Below are 19,023 nucleotides of genomic sequence, written 5' to 3' on the forward strand. Positions count from 1 at the left end.
AAATCGTTTCGATATTTAATTATTTAACAATACAGTTATGTGCAAACAATATAATCAACGTTATTATAAACTATTCATTCAAACAAAATTATAATAAAATATACATTAGTAATAAACATCACTTTATTAATATAATAAATTACAAACTAAACGCTCTTCATGTTTCAACAAACTGCGATTTGGTAATTTCATTTCACAATATTATTTAATTAAACTAAAACTATCCTATTTTTTTAAACTTTATGAAAAACTTAAACTATACTAAATACATATAAAGATAACATGTTACATTTAAACTTGCAAATAAATACAAAGCATTTTATTGTTATAAAAGATATTTTTTAAACTATACAAAAACTATGCAAACGATGTTATTCGCTCATCAGCTCAGGGTTAGGAGCCTACCCTAAATCAAGGGTGACTAGGCCATAGTCAACCACGCTGGCCCAGTACGGGTTGGTTGACTTCACACATATCTTCGAATTTCTTTTCAGATATGTGCGGGTTGCATCACGATGTTTTCTTTTACCGTAAGAATGTCGGATAAATGTACATATGTAAATCGGAAATCGAAAAACACATTGGTACATGGCGGGATTCGAACCCAGGACCTACAGATTGCAAGTCAAGTGCTTGACCCCTGAGCCACCGACGCTCTACGATCCGCAGTTGTACAGAGTATTAGAAACTGATAAAAATAATCATTTTATTTACAAAATCGTTTGTTGTTCGAAAACAACAAATAAATAATACTGTAAAAGAATATCTAAAAGGCAAGAAAAATTGCAATTTTTAAATATTTACAACTTAAATGCATTGGCATTAAACTAAATAAAATTATATTAATCTTTTGTTACAGTTACCTGTTTTGTATTTATAATTACAAAAATATATTTACAAAATAGGTAATGTAGTGTATGCATGTAGTGTTTGTCTCGAGCGTACACGCCATAAGTACATGCCGGTGAGAGGGGGCGTCAGTCGACGTCAGACCGTTGGACCGGCAACACGTGTTGATACGTGAACGAGCCAAATATAATGCAACGAATGCTACAGGTAATATACACAAATAATATTTACAAAAGTTGTAAAAAATTGCAAATACATCTTAAAACTATAGCGTGTATTGAAATATAAGCTGGGATTGTAAGGGCGTTTATTATAGGTCCAAGCCTGATTACTGAACCGTATTAAAGCTTATGCAGCATTGCAACAGCAAGTCCTGCATAGCTTCCCGGTAAATTTAGGGCTGCCACTTCTTCGTTTGACACGAAATATTCTAGTTACTTGGCACCCAATAGAGCTGCTTCAGCAGCAACGTTTTGGGTCTTTTCAACAAAGTAGATATTGATTTGATCGTCTTTAATTTGGCAACCCTAAGACTGTTCCATAAATAAAACGCCTCAGAAAACGTTGAATGTATCAACATTTTTGAAGGTAACTTGCACTGTATCATTGTCGTTAGTTCGATCGTTTTGAATTAAATTTGTTCATAAACATATTGTTCAACACTTAAAACACTTTACGAGCTTACTGTCTGTAATATCCAGGGTACAAATTTAGATATCCTAGTGCAGACTCCGGGTAGGTTCGCTTCTCCACAACCGATGCCCCAACTTATGATGCCGGCTAGGAAATATCTCTGATCTTTTCCTTTGACCTGCAATGAAAAAAATTAAAATAATGCATGTCTCAATAAAATAGATGGCGTTGTTTTTAATTCGTAACTTAAATTTGATTCAAAGTCAAATTCACTAAAACATCTTCAGAAAATCAACTCGTTTTACCGTTGGTTTCTAAGACCGAAATATGTATAAAACATATAATGGCACCAGTCATTATGTTTGACAAAACAGAGATAATATTATGTTGTAAACGGGGGTTTTTGTTTCAGAAACTCACAATTAATAGAAGAAGAAAATTCAGAGAAATATATACAGCCTTATGCAGCAAAAATCAGTCCTACCAGCGCTGGACTTCTGATCTTACGAAACGAAATGACTTCATCTAACAGTAAAGTTAACCAGGAAACTAAAATTCCTCGTCACGTATAAGTGCGCGTGTATGAACGACGTCGTTTGGCGTCTCCCAGCACTTACAGTATAATAGGTAACGTTGGTAACGTGCTTTAATGATTGTGGCTTGAAGCCAAATTCAGTATTGAAATGATAAGACCAAGCAAGATGTCTGGAAGTGTGGAATTCATATGTTATATCTAATTTCACTGAAGACGTTCACACTGGCTAATAAACTGAACATATTGGAACTGACGTTTAACATGAATATTCAGATTTACTTCGACAATTGTTCCAACATTCTAATAATCGACATTAATAGGTGCCAATAAAGTGTTATCTGTATAAACTATTCCTACCTATGACCACGTATATTTACTTACAATATCATAAGCCAATAATTCAATGAGCTTTGCTGATAACATCATCATTCGTTAACATGGTGTCTCCAAATGCAAACACCCAAAATACAGTATTTCCAAAGTATTGTAACAGGCAATAGATGTAACCTACTTGTAGCGGTCCTCCGGAGTCTCCTTGACAAGAATCATGTCCCCCTCTCTCGTGTCCCGCGCACAAGAATATGTCCGGGATGAACTCGTGTCGTCCCGCGCGCAGGAACATCGACTTGCAGCGCTCGTTCGACAGTATCGGGACTTGTACCTGCAAAACACAATCTAATTTTTAATCCAATATTTGGCAAGAATAGTACTTTTTAACATAATCTATTGATTACTATTGTACTATGATTTCGAAGTCGACTCGTAAGCCGAGGTTGTTTTGAATAAGTAATTATTAATGTAAACAATTATCAAGAAGAGATCATTGATACTGCTATTGAACCTCCAACATATTGCTATTACTACGCATATGTAAGAACATTATTAAATCTTACTATTATAAATGCGATGGATGGATGATTGAAGGTCTCTCTGGAACGGCCCAACAGATCTTGATTAAACTTGGCACAGATATAAAACATAGTCTAGAAGTATGCATAGGCAATTGTGCGCGGACGGAGTTGCGGGCGACAGATATAAAAGTAGCATACCTCTTGTAACACCGAAGGTAGCACACCGCCTTCTGACAGTCGTCCCCATCCAGTGACCGTCGCATTCTCACCAACCAATAAGTCATCAGTCGCGGGCAGACAAATGGGCGATATATGAGGCGCGAACTGCACAGGTGAATCCAATTTCACGAGCGCCAGGTCGTATTCATATGTGAAAAAGTTGTACTTTGGATGTACCGCTTTCCTAGCGACGCCGCGCTCCACGAAGGGATATTGTTCGGATACAGACGAGAAGTCATATTCGCCGACACGTATTCTTATTTGTGACGTCAGCAAGCTGTGAAACAAATGAAGATCATATAAAAATGTTCAAATTAATTATGATGGTATATGACGATAACAATATACCATCAAAATAAGTTTGAAGGAGGCAAAGAGGTTTTCTGAGGCAGCTGATCGACGCATCCATGAAGGCATATCAAGACGAGCACGAACTACAGTAATGAAGTATACAAAGAAGAAGAGGATAACCACACAAATAACATAATAAGAAGTAAAAGAATTATTTTTTCAAAACGATTCAAGATAACGTTGCAAAATAAATAAAAAAATATATATAAATATAATTGTTTGTAAAGATATTTTATAAATTATTGAGTATATATCTTTTATTGTCATTTTGAATTTTGCGTTGCCCGTAATTTTAAAGCCAAGTAATTCACTGCATTGAAATTTATTTGAAAACATTAAAACAAAGCAAATGGCGGTCAGTAACAATTTTATCGACAATAAAGGTAAGATAAACAACTTGGAGCGAATTTATCTTAAATCTAATAGTGTTTTGTTATTGCCAACGAAACTGGAATGAGCCCGTAGATACATTTTACAGATTAAAAATTTGAAATACAACCAATATGCGTTCGCGCGCGCAACACGACATTTTCAGATATGCGAACTTTAGTCATAACGATGTAAATAAATTGTTGTTTTGTATTTATTTGTGTATTTATACTACTTACTAACATTGTATTGGAGAACAGTTTATTGTTTATTTAAATTTATGATTTATCTTCCCAACATTGTTTTGTTTACCAATGACTATACGCTTTTGAAACTTTTCCACTTTTACTAAACTTTCAAAGTTTCTTAATTTAACTTGATAGAAAAAACAGAAACACATTTAAAGTTAACCGAGAATATTTAACTTACTCATCAACGCAGTGCCCTGCTGTGGCAATCCATCCTTCATTGATGATGGCCCCACCGCAACGGTGGGTAGACGAGAATCCGAAGAAGGAATTCCTTCTGACAGAGACTTGCCACGGCCACCGCCCGAAGCTGGAATCCTGGCCACCCATGATGCGCGTCTCGGGACGCGGCCACATGGCCGTCACACCACACTCTGGAATAAAGAAATAGTGAACTAGTAGACATTCTGGGGAAGAACACGGATTCGGATGACACTTCTCTCTTTCCTCCTTCATCGCGTAAATCTTTACAATCAACGTGCAAGTTACTCCCACTACTGGGACTCGATTGAGAAAATGTTCTTTCCAAATCGTTAAAGTTGAAAATACGGTCAGAAAAACCTATTTTGAAGTTGGTACTAGTTTGAACTTAAATAACTTATGACTAAAATCGAATTCATTGGAAAAGATAGAAATATTTGATCAAGCTGCCTCTTAATAAAATAAATATTTTTTCTTATCTCTCTTAAAAGTATTTTTTGCGAAGCCATTGAAAGGCCACTAAAGCATCAGCGGGGAAATGGTACGAATCAGAAGGGATTTGACAAACCGTCAATTTCGTGCCCGAAATAAACGTAATAAGAAATGATTTGGGGAAAACTTTTAGTAATATGACCTTTTGTTATAGAAATATCAAAATGACGAAGATTTTTCGACATTGATAAACAAAATAAAATGTTATATGGAAAATGGGAATCTTTATTTATCGTTGAAATACAAACGTAATAGCATTCAGTAATTTATATTATACTAGCTGTCGCCTGCACGAAATAAAAAAAAACACATTGAATCTATGTGAGTGAGTCTATGTATTCTTTCAGAATATGATCTACGTCTGTGCCAAATTTCATCAAGATCCGTTCAGCTGTTCCGGATATACCTTCAAACAAACCTCCATCCATCTAAACATTCGCATTTCTTACATTAGTAAGGAAGATAATAAGAAGTAAGATTAGTAACATTACGTTTTAAATTAACTGGGTAACGTTGTATAATTCACATATTCCGATTTTAGTAGTTTTTTACGGTCCCGTAGGAATAAATCGATTGGTAAAATTTACTGACCTACGCTATCAGTAGCAGCTGTAGTTTGGATAGGAGGAGGTGTTGGTTCATCCATTTTAATGATATTAAGCGTGGGGTCTTTAGGCTTATGACTTTTATGTGGTTTAGCCGTAGTCGTAGTAAACTTCTTGGTCGGCTTTGGCTTGCCAGGTTTCTCCCAGCTGCCAGGTCGCGTTTTGGTCACGAAGGTCGGCTCCGTTGTTGCCTGCCAGTGGGTGTTCGCATTGTTAGGTCGAGACATCATGTGCGCTGGAATGGTTAAAAAAGATTATTCAAGCTTTTACATAACTAAGATTTTTGTACCGATGGGTAACCTACCGCAATGACCTTTGAAATAGATATTGTTTACAATTTACCAGCTGTCGCCCGCAACTCCTTCCGCGTGGAATTAAAAAAATACTGGGTAGCCTATGTGTTCTTTCAAACAACGTTCTACATCTTTGCTAAATTTCATAAAGATCCGTAGAGTCGTTCCGGAGATCAAACAAACATCCATCCATCCATCTCTAATATTAGAATGATATTATAAATAACTGTCTTACCTCCACTAATACTGTTGTCTGGATGTTGCTCCGACACCGCCATGGGCCGCGCGCCGGCCAATATGCTAAGACTAGACGAAATTTTGTTATGGGGACTAGTTTCCATTTCGCCGCTTGGCCTATTTACATTTTGATACTTATTTACATTGTTATATGGTATTTTATTAACTATATCACTATTTTGTTCGCTACTTGATTCTAGGCTTAATGAGGGTAAATTAATTTCTGGCGGTCTATAGTTATATGAAGGTGCGCCATCTATCGGCTTCGTCATAAACGACGGCCGCTGTGTTTGCGATGTTGGCCGCGGTGATGCTTGTGTTGTCTCGGGCGGTTGCGTGGTAGCGGCGCTTGATGGCGCTGCGTACGGTCGGTCGGTTATAGTTGTAGGATTTTGTGGTTCTGAAAATAAATATTTTGATATTAGCAGCAATAGATGGCGTAATATTCAAATCAATATAAGTTATTTTAACGTGATACCTTCGATGAGAATAGGTTTGTCCGGCAATCGACAGCAGGAACCGAACATGAAGCCATCGACACAAACTCCGGCGTGTATTCCACCGACTCGATTGCACTCCTGCACCCACATGCATGCGCCCCGCGCCCCGCCTACCGCACACGACTTGCGCGACATCTGGTAACCTGTAAACAAAACAAAAAAATTAATGTCTAAGTCTTTTAAATAGATGGCGTTAAATTAAACATTGCGCGTTATATTATAACAGTGCCATCTATTTTTGCTAATTAGAAAATGAATACTAGTTTATATAATAAAAAATTACAGATTGCGTTAGTGGTATCAATAAGATATGAAAGGCACTGGTTGGCTAAAATTACTAAATAAAAAAAACAATTATACAAACCAAAATACAACACACTAGTAAAAAAACACTATTTTCGGACTTATGGGACATCGGATAATTTTAATTTCAGATAATTTGTATTAAATTCAGTACATAACTTGATATTATTGTGTGTTCTGAATTAAATATGTGAGACGTGAACATTAAATACATTCTTATATAAAAGCACGTAGTATTTCTCACCTAATAAACTGAGGTCAGGGAATCCCTCAATATATCCCAATCTATTGCCAAATTCCTTGCGGACTACGCGCATTGAATTCAATAAAACCACATCTCATAACACAGGACGAGCTAATATGAATCATACCACTATGACAAACAGTTGCATTTCGGATGACAAATCTTTGTACTTATGACTTTTTGTATTTGATATTTGTAAACCATTAGATAGATGAAAAATGTTCATTGTGGTCCGCAGCGACACGCAACATTCACATTTCGCATTGCTTTTGGGTTACTTAACATTTAGCGCACATTTATTTTTCTAGTTCATAACATTACAACCAGACATTCGACTATTAAGTATTGATTGATTGATTTTTCTAACGTTTCATTTTTTAGGGGTAAAATAGTTAAATGTTATTTTATCTTATGGATAGCATTTCTAATTTTTAGATATGTAATTTGCATATATTACTCGAGCAAACATGACAATGCATGTCTTATTTAAAGTAAATGATACTCTTATTATAATATATGTATTTTTAGACATTATTATTATCATTTGACGCGAGTGACGTGTTTTCATAACAAAGTCCAGTGTCAGAATGAATAATGAGGGGACATAAACATCGACATTTTAGTAAGGCTAGTGTTGCGTCACACAGCCACATTTTCGTTCTCCTTCTTAACAGAAAACAATATTCAGCGTAAAAAAGATTATGAATTCAACCTTATATATACATACAAATATCACAAACCATAAAAACAATCAGGAAAAACAAATATATAGAATTACAGATCGAAAAGGTTTGGTCACAATTTTTTTAAAAAAAGATTGTTTTAAAAAGGGACCAGGGAACAAGGAAACTTTGAGGTTCTGGACTTAACAATCTCGTTAAAAATGGCTTAACCTACTTCACTTAGAATTTCCTACTAATGAGAGAAGTTTGTGCCAATTAAAACGGGCTTAAATACTTTAAAGTGTTTGAAGGGTTTTTGTGTTTTCATACACTTGTACCAAAGTACTCAAAATTACTTTGAAGTGTTTTAATTGCATATGATAAATATCCTACAGTTTCCTTCTCAAAATAAGCATAAGAATTTTTGATTTACTAGTGGTAGACCGCGACGTCGACGGCAAACATAACAAAATTAGTCCATAACATTCCTGCGTACATCAGCTTACTTCCAGCGCAAGGCCCGTCAAAATCGTTCCAGCTGTCCCAGAACAAACCATGCCTTTCTGACATACATACAAAATTTGGATTTGATTTTTCATTCGAGAAACATTGATTTTTTCCATATTACATACAGACACTCCAATTTTATTAATTGTATACAGGGTGTCCCGAAATTCTACGATAAAACGCCAATTGCGTATAGCCACATGGATAACTCCACGGAGAAAATACTAAAAAAATCTAACTCTTTTTGTTGAAAAATTACAAAAGTTAATGTAATTACAAAGTATTTATTTATCTCCTGTATGCTCAGAGTACAACCAAGTTTTATAAGAAAAAAAAACTTTTTTTTTTAATTTTTAGAGCGCATAACCTTCGGACCACCAAACAACCAAAAAAACATCCTACCAAAGTTTACTTATATTCTGGTTTATAAGTCCTTAGGGAATTAAAAAAAATATTGTTTTGAATATATTTATAGATAGATAAATAAAAATAATTAATGCAAACGAAACACCTATTAGATCTTATGCGTAGTTGGTGTAGCAAATTGAAGTAGGCTTTCTATAAACTAGTAGCTCGATACGACGATCGTATTTCAAACGATTTATCGTTATTGGATATTATTTCTCGATGAAATTTCTCCTCAATACTCTAGGGATATAAATGTACACCTCAAGCATTTATTTACAGAAATGGGCTCTTATATGTTACAAAATTAATACGAAATGAGATAATTTAACACTTTGAAATCATCTTGACACGAAGAATATATTCAGATAAAAGAAAGTCGAATACATAAAAAACTCGACCACACAGAAGACAGGCGTGAATTTGAAGCTATTCCGCGTTTCGTCTGATGAGTGTGCGTCCCGGAGGCCAAAATTAGTCCTCTTTCCCTTCCCGCCCTTTTTCTTATAAGGAAAGGATGGGAAGTGGAAGTGGACTTTGCGGATGAGAGGATGCATGGAAAGGAAAAATATTTTCTTTCTGTGCATCCTCTCCTCCTTCGATTATAGGTAGGCAACGCATATGCAATTGCGTATGTCTATGGGCAACGGACACTTCGCTATTTCAGCGATTTCAGGTGACCACTCGCTCGTTTGCCACCTTATGATATAAAAAAAATTAAAACAAAAAAAATTAAACAAACCCCCTCGAAAGTTATAAATTTCTCTTCTTTCTTCAAATATGTCTATACCTTACTATTAATGTTATTCCGGAGTAGGCCTGATGTCTTAGACCTACGTTTAAAGTAGTACTGAAAAAAGGATTGGCAGGAGGCATAACCTTTCTTTCTGGAAGAAGGAATTATCACTTTTCTACACGTTCCCTCTCTTCTATCCGTTTAAAGGTAACGCGTGTATTACCTTTTTAATTATTGGTTTTTTTTATGTTTTACTTGTTATATACATTATATATGTATTATGTATGCGTCTATGTATTACGATATATTGAAGAAGTTACCTTTTGGGTGTATCAAACTATTTTCAGTAAGAAACCGGGCAACGGGACTACAATCTCCTGAATAATTAAATTCGCATCCGTCGCGAAGGCTTTCAAGGTACTCGCACGTTCTTCCGAACGGGAAATAGAAGCTTTCGAACCAACGTTATTGTTGAAAAGGCGATAACAAGGAAACACATCGAATAGTGTCAATCGGAAAATAGAAATGTTTCGTGAGAAACATTTTATCAGTTAATATTGTAAAAGAATTATAGTACAGTTCAATTTTATATAAAACCTTTTTTATTTATGTTTAAATCTTACTTCTTATCTTACTATAAATGTAAATGTTTGGTTGGATGGATGGATGTTTGTTTGAAGGTATCTCCAGAACGGCTGAATGGATCTCGATGAAATTTTGCTCACATATAGAACATAGTCTGGAACACAGGTTTATTTCATTCCGCGCGGATGGAGTCGCGGGCGACAGCTAGTACACATAAGTATTTGTTAGCTTTTCCACCAACTATGATATTAAATAGAAGGTTGTGTTTAACATCATAGTTTAGAAATAATAAAAACTACACAATTATAAAAATATTATGACAAAAGACATTTAAAAGCTCTAAAATTTCAAACAAATAAAATTTAAAAACAAAAGACAATCTCATTAAAAATTGCAATTAAAATAATGGAAATTAGAACTGAGAGAAAAAGATGGTGTATTTATAAAACTTGAGCGTTGTAAGTGCGTCAAATGTTATCACGTAATAGAGAGAACACCACAGCTTTTAGTTTTAACGACCGACGTTCCCTTAATGACAATCCTACATTCAAATGTACGCTCAGACGATACAAATAAAATAATCTATACGATGTCATCGCACGAACCAAAATAAAGTATAGTAAAAACGAAAAAAAAATCTCGCTGAATTTTTCAAAATATTTTTTTAGTCATTTTTAAAAATCGTATCTTTTTTCCACAAATACTAATATAAAATTTATCAATAACCAATCACATTCTAAATGCTCGATGAAAACAATTAAATTTCTTCAAACTCAAATGACTTAACAATCGTTATTGAAATTACTATTATTATCTTTATAAGTTCCCTTTTTCATCCACATCTTTCACCAACGCTCTTTTACGACTTTTTTCGTTAAAATATCCTTATCTCATTTTCTTATTCATCGTGATTTATGAATGAAGCATCTTATGTAAGGGGACTAGACGTTCAATTCCCGAGCCAAGACTTTCCCTTTCAAACCACTTACAAATGTTACGATGCTTGAATACTAATCAACTTCGTCTCGCGGCATACATTGCCTCCTTAGTAACGCAATGTTAAATGTTCTTCCCAATATAAAACGTAATGTATAGAGAAATAAACACTTATCTATCCATTCATATTTTCCCTCGTGTAAGGGCACTGCCGCGCCCCCAAATAGGAATTATAGTTTATTCTAGGTAGCCCTGTATCTCATAGAATATAAGATATTTCTGTTGTCATGCTCATTTCCGATATCAAAAAGCTTGGGTATTGTAGAAAAATTAATGGATACGGTTGCTCTATTGATTTTGTTTATAACAGATGTTAGAATGGATGCCACTTGGATTCCTAACTAGTATAGTGACTATATCTCTCTTCCAGATGGTTATTTTTCGTTATCAGAGTACAGTATAATAGAGATAGAGAGCGTCGGTGGCTCAGGGGTGAAGCACTTGACTAGCAATCTGCGGGTCCTGGGTTCGAATCCCGCCTTGAATTAATGTGATTTCCGATTTAAATATGTACATTTATCCGACGTTCTTACGGTGAAGGAAAACCATCGTGATGCAACCTGCACATATCTGAGAATAAATTCAAAAGATATGTGTGAAGTTAACCAACCCGCACTTGGCCAGCGTGGTTGACTAGGGCCTAATCACCCTTAACTTAGGGTAGGCTCCGAGCCTTTTGGTGGGACCGTATAGCTAATGATGATGATATTTCAGTATGAAAGATTTTTTTTTGAATAAAAATATTAGCATTGTTCAATTGTATAAACCCATGACGCAACAAAGACAAACGAAACAGTTACGAAACGAAAATAATTCCGTCTTTTGTTACAAAGAAAACGAAACCCAAACAAGAAGACGATACAGCGAAATGTCGCAACTTATTAAGGTCAGAACACAATGCTTTCTGCCCTAAAAAACATGTTATTTTTAAATTAGTATTTTAATGCTAACAAAAGCCTTACGTAATGTTAAAAGAGACAGATAAATCGTTAAACTCCAAGCTTTTTTTCATTAAAAATCTTCGTAGAAATGTATCTTAAAAGACATGATTTTTAAATTATATTATTTTCAATAAAGAAAGGTCAAATTTCAACAATAAATGCACCAACAAATCTTATACAGTATCATCATCATCATCAGCTCACTATACGTCTCCAATGAGTTGCTCGGAGCCTACCCTATATTAGGGGTGACTAGGCCATAGTCAACTACGCTGGCCCAATGCGGGTTGACTTCACACATATCTTTTGAATTTCTTCGCAGATATGTGCAGGTTGCATCAAGATGTTTTTCTTCACCATAAGAACGTTAGATAAATGTACATATGTAAAATTGAAAATTGAAACAACATTGGTACAAGGCGGGATTCGAACCCTGGACCTGCAGATTACAATTCAAGTGCTTAAAACCCTGAGCCACCGACTACAAATACAGTATCAGTAATCAGTAAGTAGGGATTTGGAACCATCCTATTCCGTCAGCATATATCAAAGAAATACAGAGAAAGGAAGAGACAAGTAAAATTAAAAAATACATTGGTAAAAGCAAATTTAATTAAAACTCACAATACACGACAGTTAAAGCTTTTCAAAAGAAAACCTGTTTTTGTTGTAATATAACGAATAAAATGTTTTGATATGTGATTAAATGTAGCGAATGCGAGCGCAAATTACTTATAAAGACAGACATAGAAGGTCCGATTTAACACAATTACAACCACTGCGATATGTTACTAATATTATAAATGCAAATGTTTGGATGTATGGATGTTTGTTAGAAGTTTTAGACATAAGATAGTATGCTTTCGTTATCAAGTCAAGTGTCAGAATGATTAGTGAGGGGACATAATCGTTGACATTTTAGTAAGGTTAGTGTTGCGTCAGTACACCGGCACAATGTCGGATTTTCTTCCTAACAGAAGGTATCTCCTCAACCGCTCAAAAAATCTCCATAAAATGTGACATAGATGTAGAACATAATCTGGAATAACACATAGGCTACAATTTTTTTTAATAAAATATTAGCAGATTATTTCTTAATTTACTATTAATAATTAACTATTAATAATTAATAATTCACTAATAATATTGCTTGTATCATTCCAACTAAACTCTATACTTGGGTTATTAAGCTTTTTTTTTAATTCCGCGCAGACGGAATCGCGGGCGACATCTAGTTGTCGTAATAAAAAGACATGTTAACATGTTTTATATTGATACAGATTCTGATTGCTAATATCATTTACTTGCGATTAATATATAAGATTTTTATCGGGTCCGTGTATAACCGGCTTTACGTAGTGAAAAGGATAATAAAGTTTTATTTCATTGGCACTGCTGATATTGCTTCCTGTTTATTACGGCTAAATTAACTTGAATTGCTTGGAGTTCTCCAGCTGCTGCCGAGACTACATAAGATATGGACTCTAGCTTTATCACAAGGAAAGACATATAAGTGAAATCATAGTAGGAGGGAACCTATTCTTGGTTAGAGCACTATGACGTCACCAATATGACATTGTGTTGGAAGTAAACGATTTGTTAATATATTGTAAAAAATAGAAAAAACCCCAATTTAAAAATAGAATGTTTTTTTTTATTTAGTACTTTAAAAACGATTATTGTGTACAAAAATTTGGCAAAAAGTATGTAGAAGCACATTTGTTTAGTGTTTTTATATTATTTAACGAATCCCACATATAATTACTTATTATTGTTTTTACAAGACAAATCATTAAAATAATTTCGCGAACCTTCACACAACGAGTGTTGTTGACCTTAACAAAAAAAGCCCCCACGGTAGCCTGCTACAGAAGTTCAGTTTGTTAGTATAACGGTCCGATAATCTTCCTCTAAGCTCCGACGAGAAAAAACCCTAACAAAACGCGACGTCATAAAATGACGCAATCCGCATTGTAAAATTGTGCTATTAAATTGCGTAGCGTTATATTCTTTTTGCTATTTTTCCGCACAGACGTTCGCAAGTCATCATAACTAATTTAAATAGACAACAAAGTTATTTTTACACACCACAAACTTTAAAGTAAACACTATCTGGAAGATATAAGGCCTATTTTGGCGTGTAGTGTTGCTAAATTATATTTTGTATTATATTAGGTTGAAGATAAAAAGTATTCAAAAAACATATTCGCAAAAAATAATCAATTGACGATTAATCAATTGCATTGGTGTTCTGAATGCCGTTAATCCAGTGCGGCAAATTTAATTGATACTTTGTGCATAGTTTTTATTGTTGTTAGAATTATTCTGACAGTTAACCATACATGGCGGTATCACCTGTTATTATGAGATTAAAATCTTTAATAGCTATTTCGTATCGACAAAGATATCAACTAAATACGAATGAAATATTTATTATAACACTAGTAGAGCTTTTACATCTTCGCACGAATTGGCTCGGCTCGCCCGGTGAAATACCATGACCACACAGAAGACAGGCATCAAGTGGAAGCAATTCCGCGTTTCGTCTGATGAGTGTGCGTCCCGGAGGCCTAATTTAGTCCTCTTTCCCTTCCCACCCTTTTTCTTATAAGGAAAAGATGGGAAGTGGAAGTGGACTTTCCGGATGAGAGGATGCATGGGAAAGGAAAATATTTTCAATGTCGATTAAAGGTAGGAAACGCTTATGCAATTGCGTATGTCTATGGGCAACGGTCACTTCGCTATTTCAGCGATTTCAGGTAGACGCTCGCTCGTTTGCCATCTTATGATGTAAAAAAAAATATAAATTGTATAATAGGAGCGTCAGCAGCTCAAGGGCTGAGCACTTGACTTGTAATCTGCAGGTTCTGGGTTTGAATATAACTCTCGTCTCACAATATTAGTAACCATACTCCACCGAAACTACCTAACTGATTTTTATGAAATTTTATTTGTAGACTAATGGTTAAGGGTACGGATTTCGAATCACGCCATTCGACTATTGTAAACCATATCCTAGCACAAGCATAGAGCTTAGTCGGAATGGTAAAAGAAATATCAGTAAATGTACAAAAAAAATCTGCTAATATTTTTTTCTATAAAAATTATATATACAAAATCGACCACTATTTTTTAATACTAATAATTTAATTAAGGAGTAGAAACAGCTAGTATTGATATACGTAATAATAACTTTGCCAGATTATAAAAAGGAAAGCCTATAAGTAATATAATTAATTCACGTTTTTAGTCATGCAAATGTTCTACTTTAAATAAATGAGATGGGCCTTAATCCCAAGGGCAGGCGGGCTTTTAGCAGATATATGTTGTTCTGTATTCAAATATATTAATGTTTCAGACTGTATTTTATAACGAAATGACGCACATTAATATGCTTTTATATTACACGTGTGGACGGAGATTAGAAAATGAAATTAAATATTAAATTCATATATTATTTTGTATGTTCATAATATCAGTATTTATTTTAATATAACATGTAACATGTTACGCGTTATATTATGGAGGGTAACACAAATTAGAATAGATATATGTGCAATGTAAATCTTCGAAACCGATCTTAGTCGTTTAGCGACTTAAGATATACGATGTCATAGGGTTCCGTAAACAGGCAGGCGTCGCCGACATTTTGTTTCTTAGTCGCCAAAACTATTCGCTCGCAGCCACCTTGAAATAAGAAAATCATTACGATTTTCAAACATCAATTGTTATACCGTCTGCGTAGCTAGGTGCACTTTTTGTTTTATAATATATGATGTACGTTTGTATGTGTATATGTGATGTAAATTGAGCGAAGGTTATAAGGTCGTCCACCGCGGTGATATAGCGGCTTAACCACACTCATTACTTACTGTCTAAGAGCATTGGTAAGTATGGAGAATGCTTTTTTATTCAAATTACCGTTACAATTAAATTTTACATTATGAATTACTATCCACTTTTTATTAGGCATTATTTTGGATCAGTTTTGATAGTCTTTTGTTTGAATACCTACGAATCATAATACTGTTGATTGTGATATTTGGCCTTTTTGGTTAAATTCAGCAATTGCTTCTCTTTTAAGATCTCATGAACAAGACAAAAAGCAGATAGTGTATATTTGAATAATGGTTTTCTAGTTAGGATGTTCTGAGCTATGTTAGAGTTTGTTAACTTGAATTCTTCACGGCATGTAAGGTTATTAATAAACACTTTCATAATTTCTATAATTACACAAAATTTAATTATATTGAAAAAGAATCCATCTCCATAGCGACACATCCGTTATCACAATGGCAGCACCTAAGCACATCATGGATGTACGGCGCGGTTACACGCCGTCAGCCACGGTTAATGTAATAATAATGTCAATATACGCGCACACACACATTTTTATGTGTTTATATACATATATAGGTAAACACACTTATAAACCATCTTATATTATATATGCTTAGGTGAATAGGTGGACGATTGTTTGAAGGCACCTTCGGAACGGCTGTATAGATCTCGCTGAAATTTGGCATAGATGTAGAACATAGTCTGAAAGAACAAATAGGCTATTTATAAGTTTGTTTTTTATTCGACGCGGATGAAGACGCTGGCGACAAATAGTGTTATATAATTCACCTAATAAATAAATAAAATTTGAAAATCGAACACATTGGTACATAACGAGATTCGAATCCAGGACATGGAAATTGACCCGAAATAATTATATATTCAGGATTTCTAACAAAAACCAAATCCGTTAGGTTGCCTTTGATTCAATCTATAAATTGCGGAATGTTTATTGATTACATACGCTATCATTATTAATGAATAATTCGCCATCATTGTTTTATTTTTACAGCTCGCCATTGTGTTTAGTGAATTAAAAATCAGTTCATTTGAACTTTTCTTTCCATTGTAACAATTTTTTGTTGACTACACTATTGATTACATTTATTTTTGTACAGCATAAAAAAATATACAATGCTATATTAAGTTGATAACTTAGGTCTACGCAAAGTTACATTTTTTATTAGTTTTTTAATCATCTTACTTTTAATTCGTTCAAGATCTTTTAATGAAGTTCTTACGGTGAAGGAAAACATTGTGATGCAAGCATTAGCAAAAAGAAATTCAAAGATATGTGTGAATTTCCTGGAGAAAATGGCGGCGATGCCACCCGTCATGAGCCGTCTCCCGCAAGAACGTAATGTGGATTTCGGAGAGCCACACCAAATAAAAATCCGTGGTCTCTGCCTACTCTGAGTCACAGGCATGTGTTGTGTTGTTCTTTTAATGAATTAAAAAATAATTTAAATCACATCTTGTAATTTATTATTCTATTGCTATTTAAATTTGGTTATCTAAACATGCATACGCTTTCAAGACGTAAATAGTCAAAGACAGGATTTAATTTTACAATATTCAATAGCTATAGATTTAGAAAATTTACCCAAACATGGAAGATGGGTTTAAATTTATGGACTTCTGTCCATGAATAAACGTTTTAGTAATCAAAGATGTACCAAAGAGAGTAATTTAATCGGCCATCGACGTGTCACTGAATCGCCTACAATTACCACATTATCTCCACGACCAATCTTCCTTTATTGATATCCTAAGTACTAAACTCAAGAGACGTTAATTAAACAGTCATTTAACATTCATTTTACTCGCGAAATCTACACTTAAGTATACCGTGGGTTTCTGAAACCAAAATCTCTGTATAAAACATCGTCATCCCTGTCATTACCTTTGACAAAACAGAGATAAGATATTTTAAACGGGGATTTTAGTCTCAGAAACCCACGGTTAGTAACCAAATAATTATGTTTGTGATAAACTTAATATTTAAAATTTTCTCGATTAATGTTTTATCTAATATAAGTATTAATGGCTCACGAAGAGTTACCATTCCCATACTTTCATTTTTTTTCTTAATTTTAAAAGTCCTCAGAAACCTACTTATTATGCGATACTAAAAAACAAAAATCGCTTACAGTAACCGTTGTTTACTTAACAAATTACACTGCGAAATGAAATAATAATAAGGAAAATGTACAGTTACATAAGAGAGATGTAACATTATTGTCCGCACAAAAGAATTGCGTCTCCGTTCTTTTCCTCGGAACAATGGCTGGAAGTTTTCAAATTCAGTAACAAATGCTTGCTGTTACGATCGTCTATCATTTTTATCTAACCGTTAACTGATCGCAAACATCCTGAAGTGTGTATACACTTATCTGCATTAAAATATTAAGTGCAGTTTTTATTGCAGAATACATCTTACTAAAACTTATTCATTTATTAACCTATTTCTTAATATATGACATTTCATATAAAAAATTTAACATTGGTAGAGTCCGCTTTAACATCTTCGCACGAATCGGCCCGGCTCGCCCGGTGAAATACCACGACCACACAGAAGACAGGCGTCAAGTCGAAGCAATTCCGCGTTTCGTCTGATGAGTGTGCGTCCCGGAGGCCTAATTTAGTCCTCTTTCCCTTCCTACCCTTTTTCTTATAAGAAAAGGATGGGAAGTGGAAGTGGACTTTCCGGATGAAAGGATGCATGGAAATGTTTTCTTTCTGTGCATCCTCTCCTCCGTCAATTCAAGGTATGCAACGCATATGCAATTGCGTATGTCCTTGGGCACCGGTCACTTCGCTATTTCAGCTATTTCAGGTGACCTCTCGCTCGTTTGCCACCTTATGATATAAAAAAAAATTATGCAAAATATATTATATATTAAAAATAGAGCTCCACCGGCTGCGGAGTCCCATGACTCAAATAACCAGTGGTCAGGGCTGCAGAGACAGGAACCTTCTCACGATTACTAATATTATAAATGCGAATGTTTAGATGAATAGATGTTTATTTTGAAGATACGTCCGGAAAAACTCAAAGTATTTAATGACATTTGGTACATATGTAGAACATAGTGTGGAAGAACATAGAGGCTACTTATTAAGTTTTTTTTTTTAATATCGCGTGTACAGAGTCGCGGGCGACAGCTATATTTCATATTTTCCCAACAGTATCTCCAGAACGGGTGTAATGACGCTGAAATAGACATGGACGAAGAACATATAGACTACTAATTATTATTTTTTTTAATTTATCAGCTTGTAGTTCATAACAATGGGTCAACGAACCGGTTAAGAATTATTCATGATTATATTAAAATGATTTACTTGATTTTATCTATCGTTTGTGGTGCGATTTTTTTTACTTAAATTCCACTGTTTAATTGATTTAATTAGTTTTATT

The 19,023-nt window shown here is 34.4% G+C and overlaps 1 protein-coding gene across 1 annotated transcript in view; it reads right to left on the reverse strand.

The window, feature by feature from the left end:
* The window catches only part of Sb (serine proteinase stubble), an 86,300-nt gene continuing 67,277 nt past the window's right edge, over positions 1–19,023 (reverse strand). Inside the window, exons 4-10 of the mRNA XM_013318120.1 lie at positions 6,362–6,526; positions 5,882–6,283; positions 5,340–5,588; positions 4,237–4,429; positions 3,067–3,364; positions 2,529–2,678; positions 1–1,660 (exon numbers count right to left, since the gene is read on the reverse strand). Of these exons, the coding sequence (XP_013173574.1) occupies positions 1,523–1,660; positions 2,529–2,678; positions 3,067–3,364; positions 4,237–4,429; positions 5,340–5,588; positions 5,882–6,283; positions 6,362–6,526 (1,595 nt within the window). The 3' untranslated portion in view covers positions 1–1,522. The remainder of the gene's footprint in view (positions 1,661–2,528; positions 2,679–3,066; positions 3,365–4,236; positions 4,430–5,339; positions 5,589–5,881; positions 6,284–6,361; positions 6,527–19,023) is intronic.

Source organism: Papilio xuthus, unplaced genomic scaffold (genome assembly GCF_000836235.2).
Source record: "Papilio xuthus unplaced genomic scaffold, Pxut_1.1 DF826933.1, whole genome shotgun sequence".
Classification (NCBI taxonomy): Eukaryota; Metazoa; Arthropoda; class Insecta; order Lepidoptera; family Papilionidae; genus Papilio; species Papilio xuthus.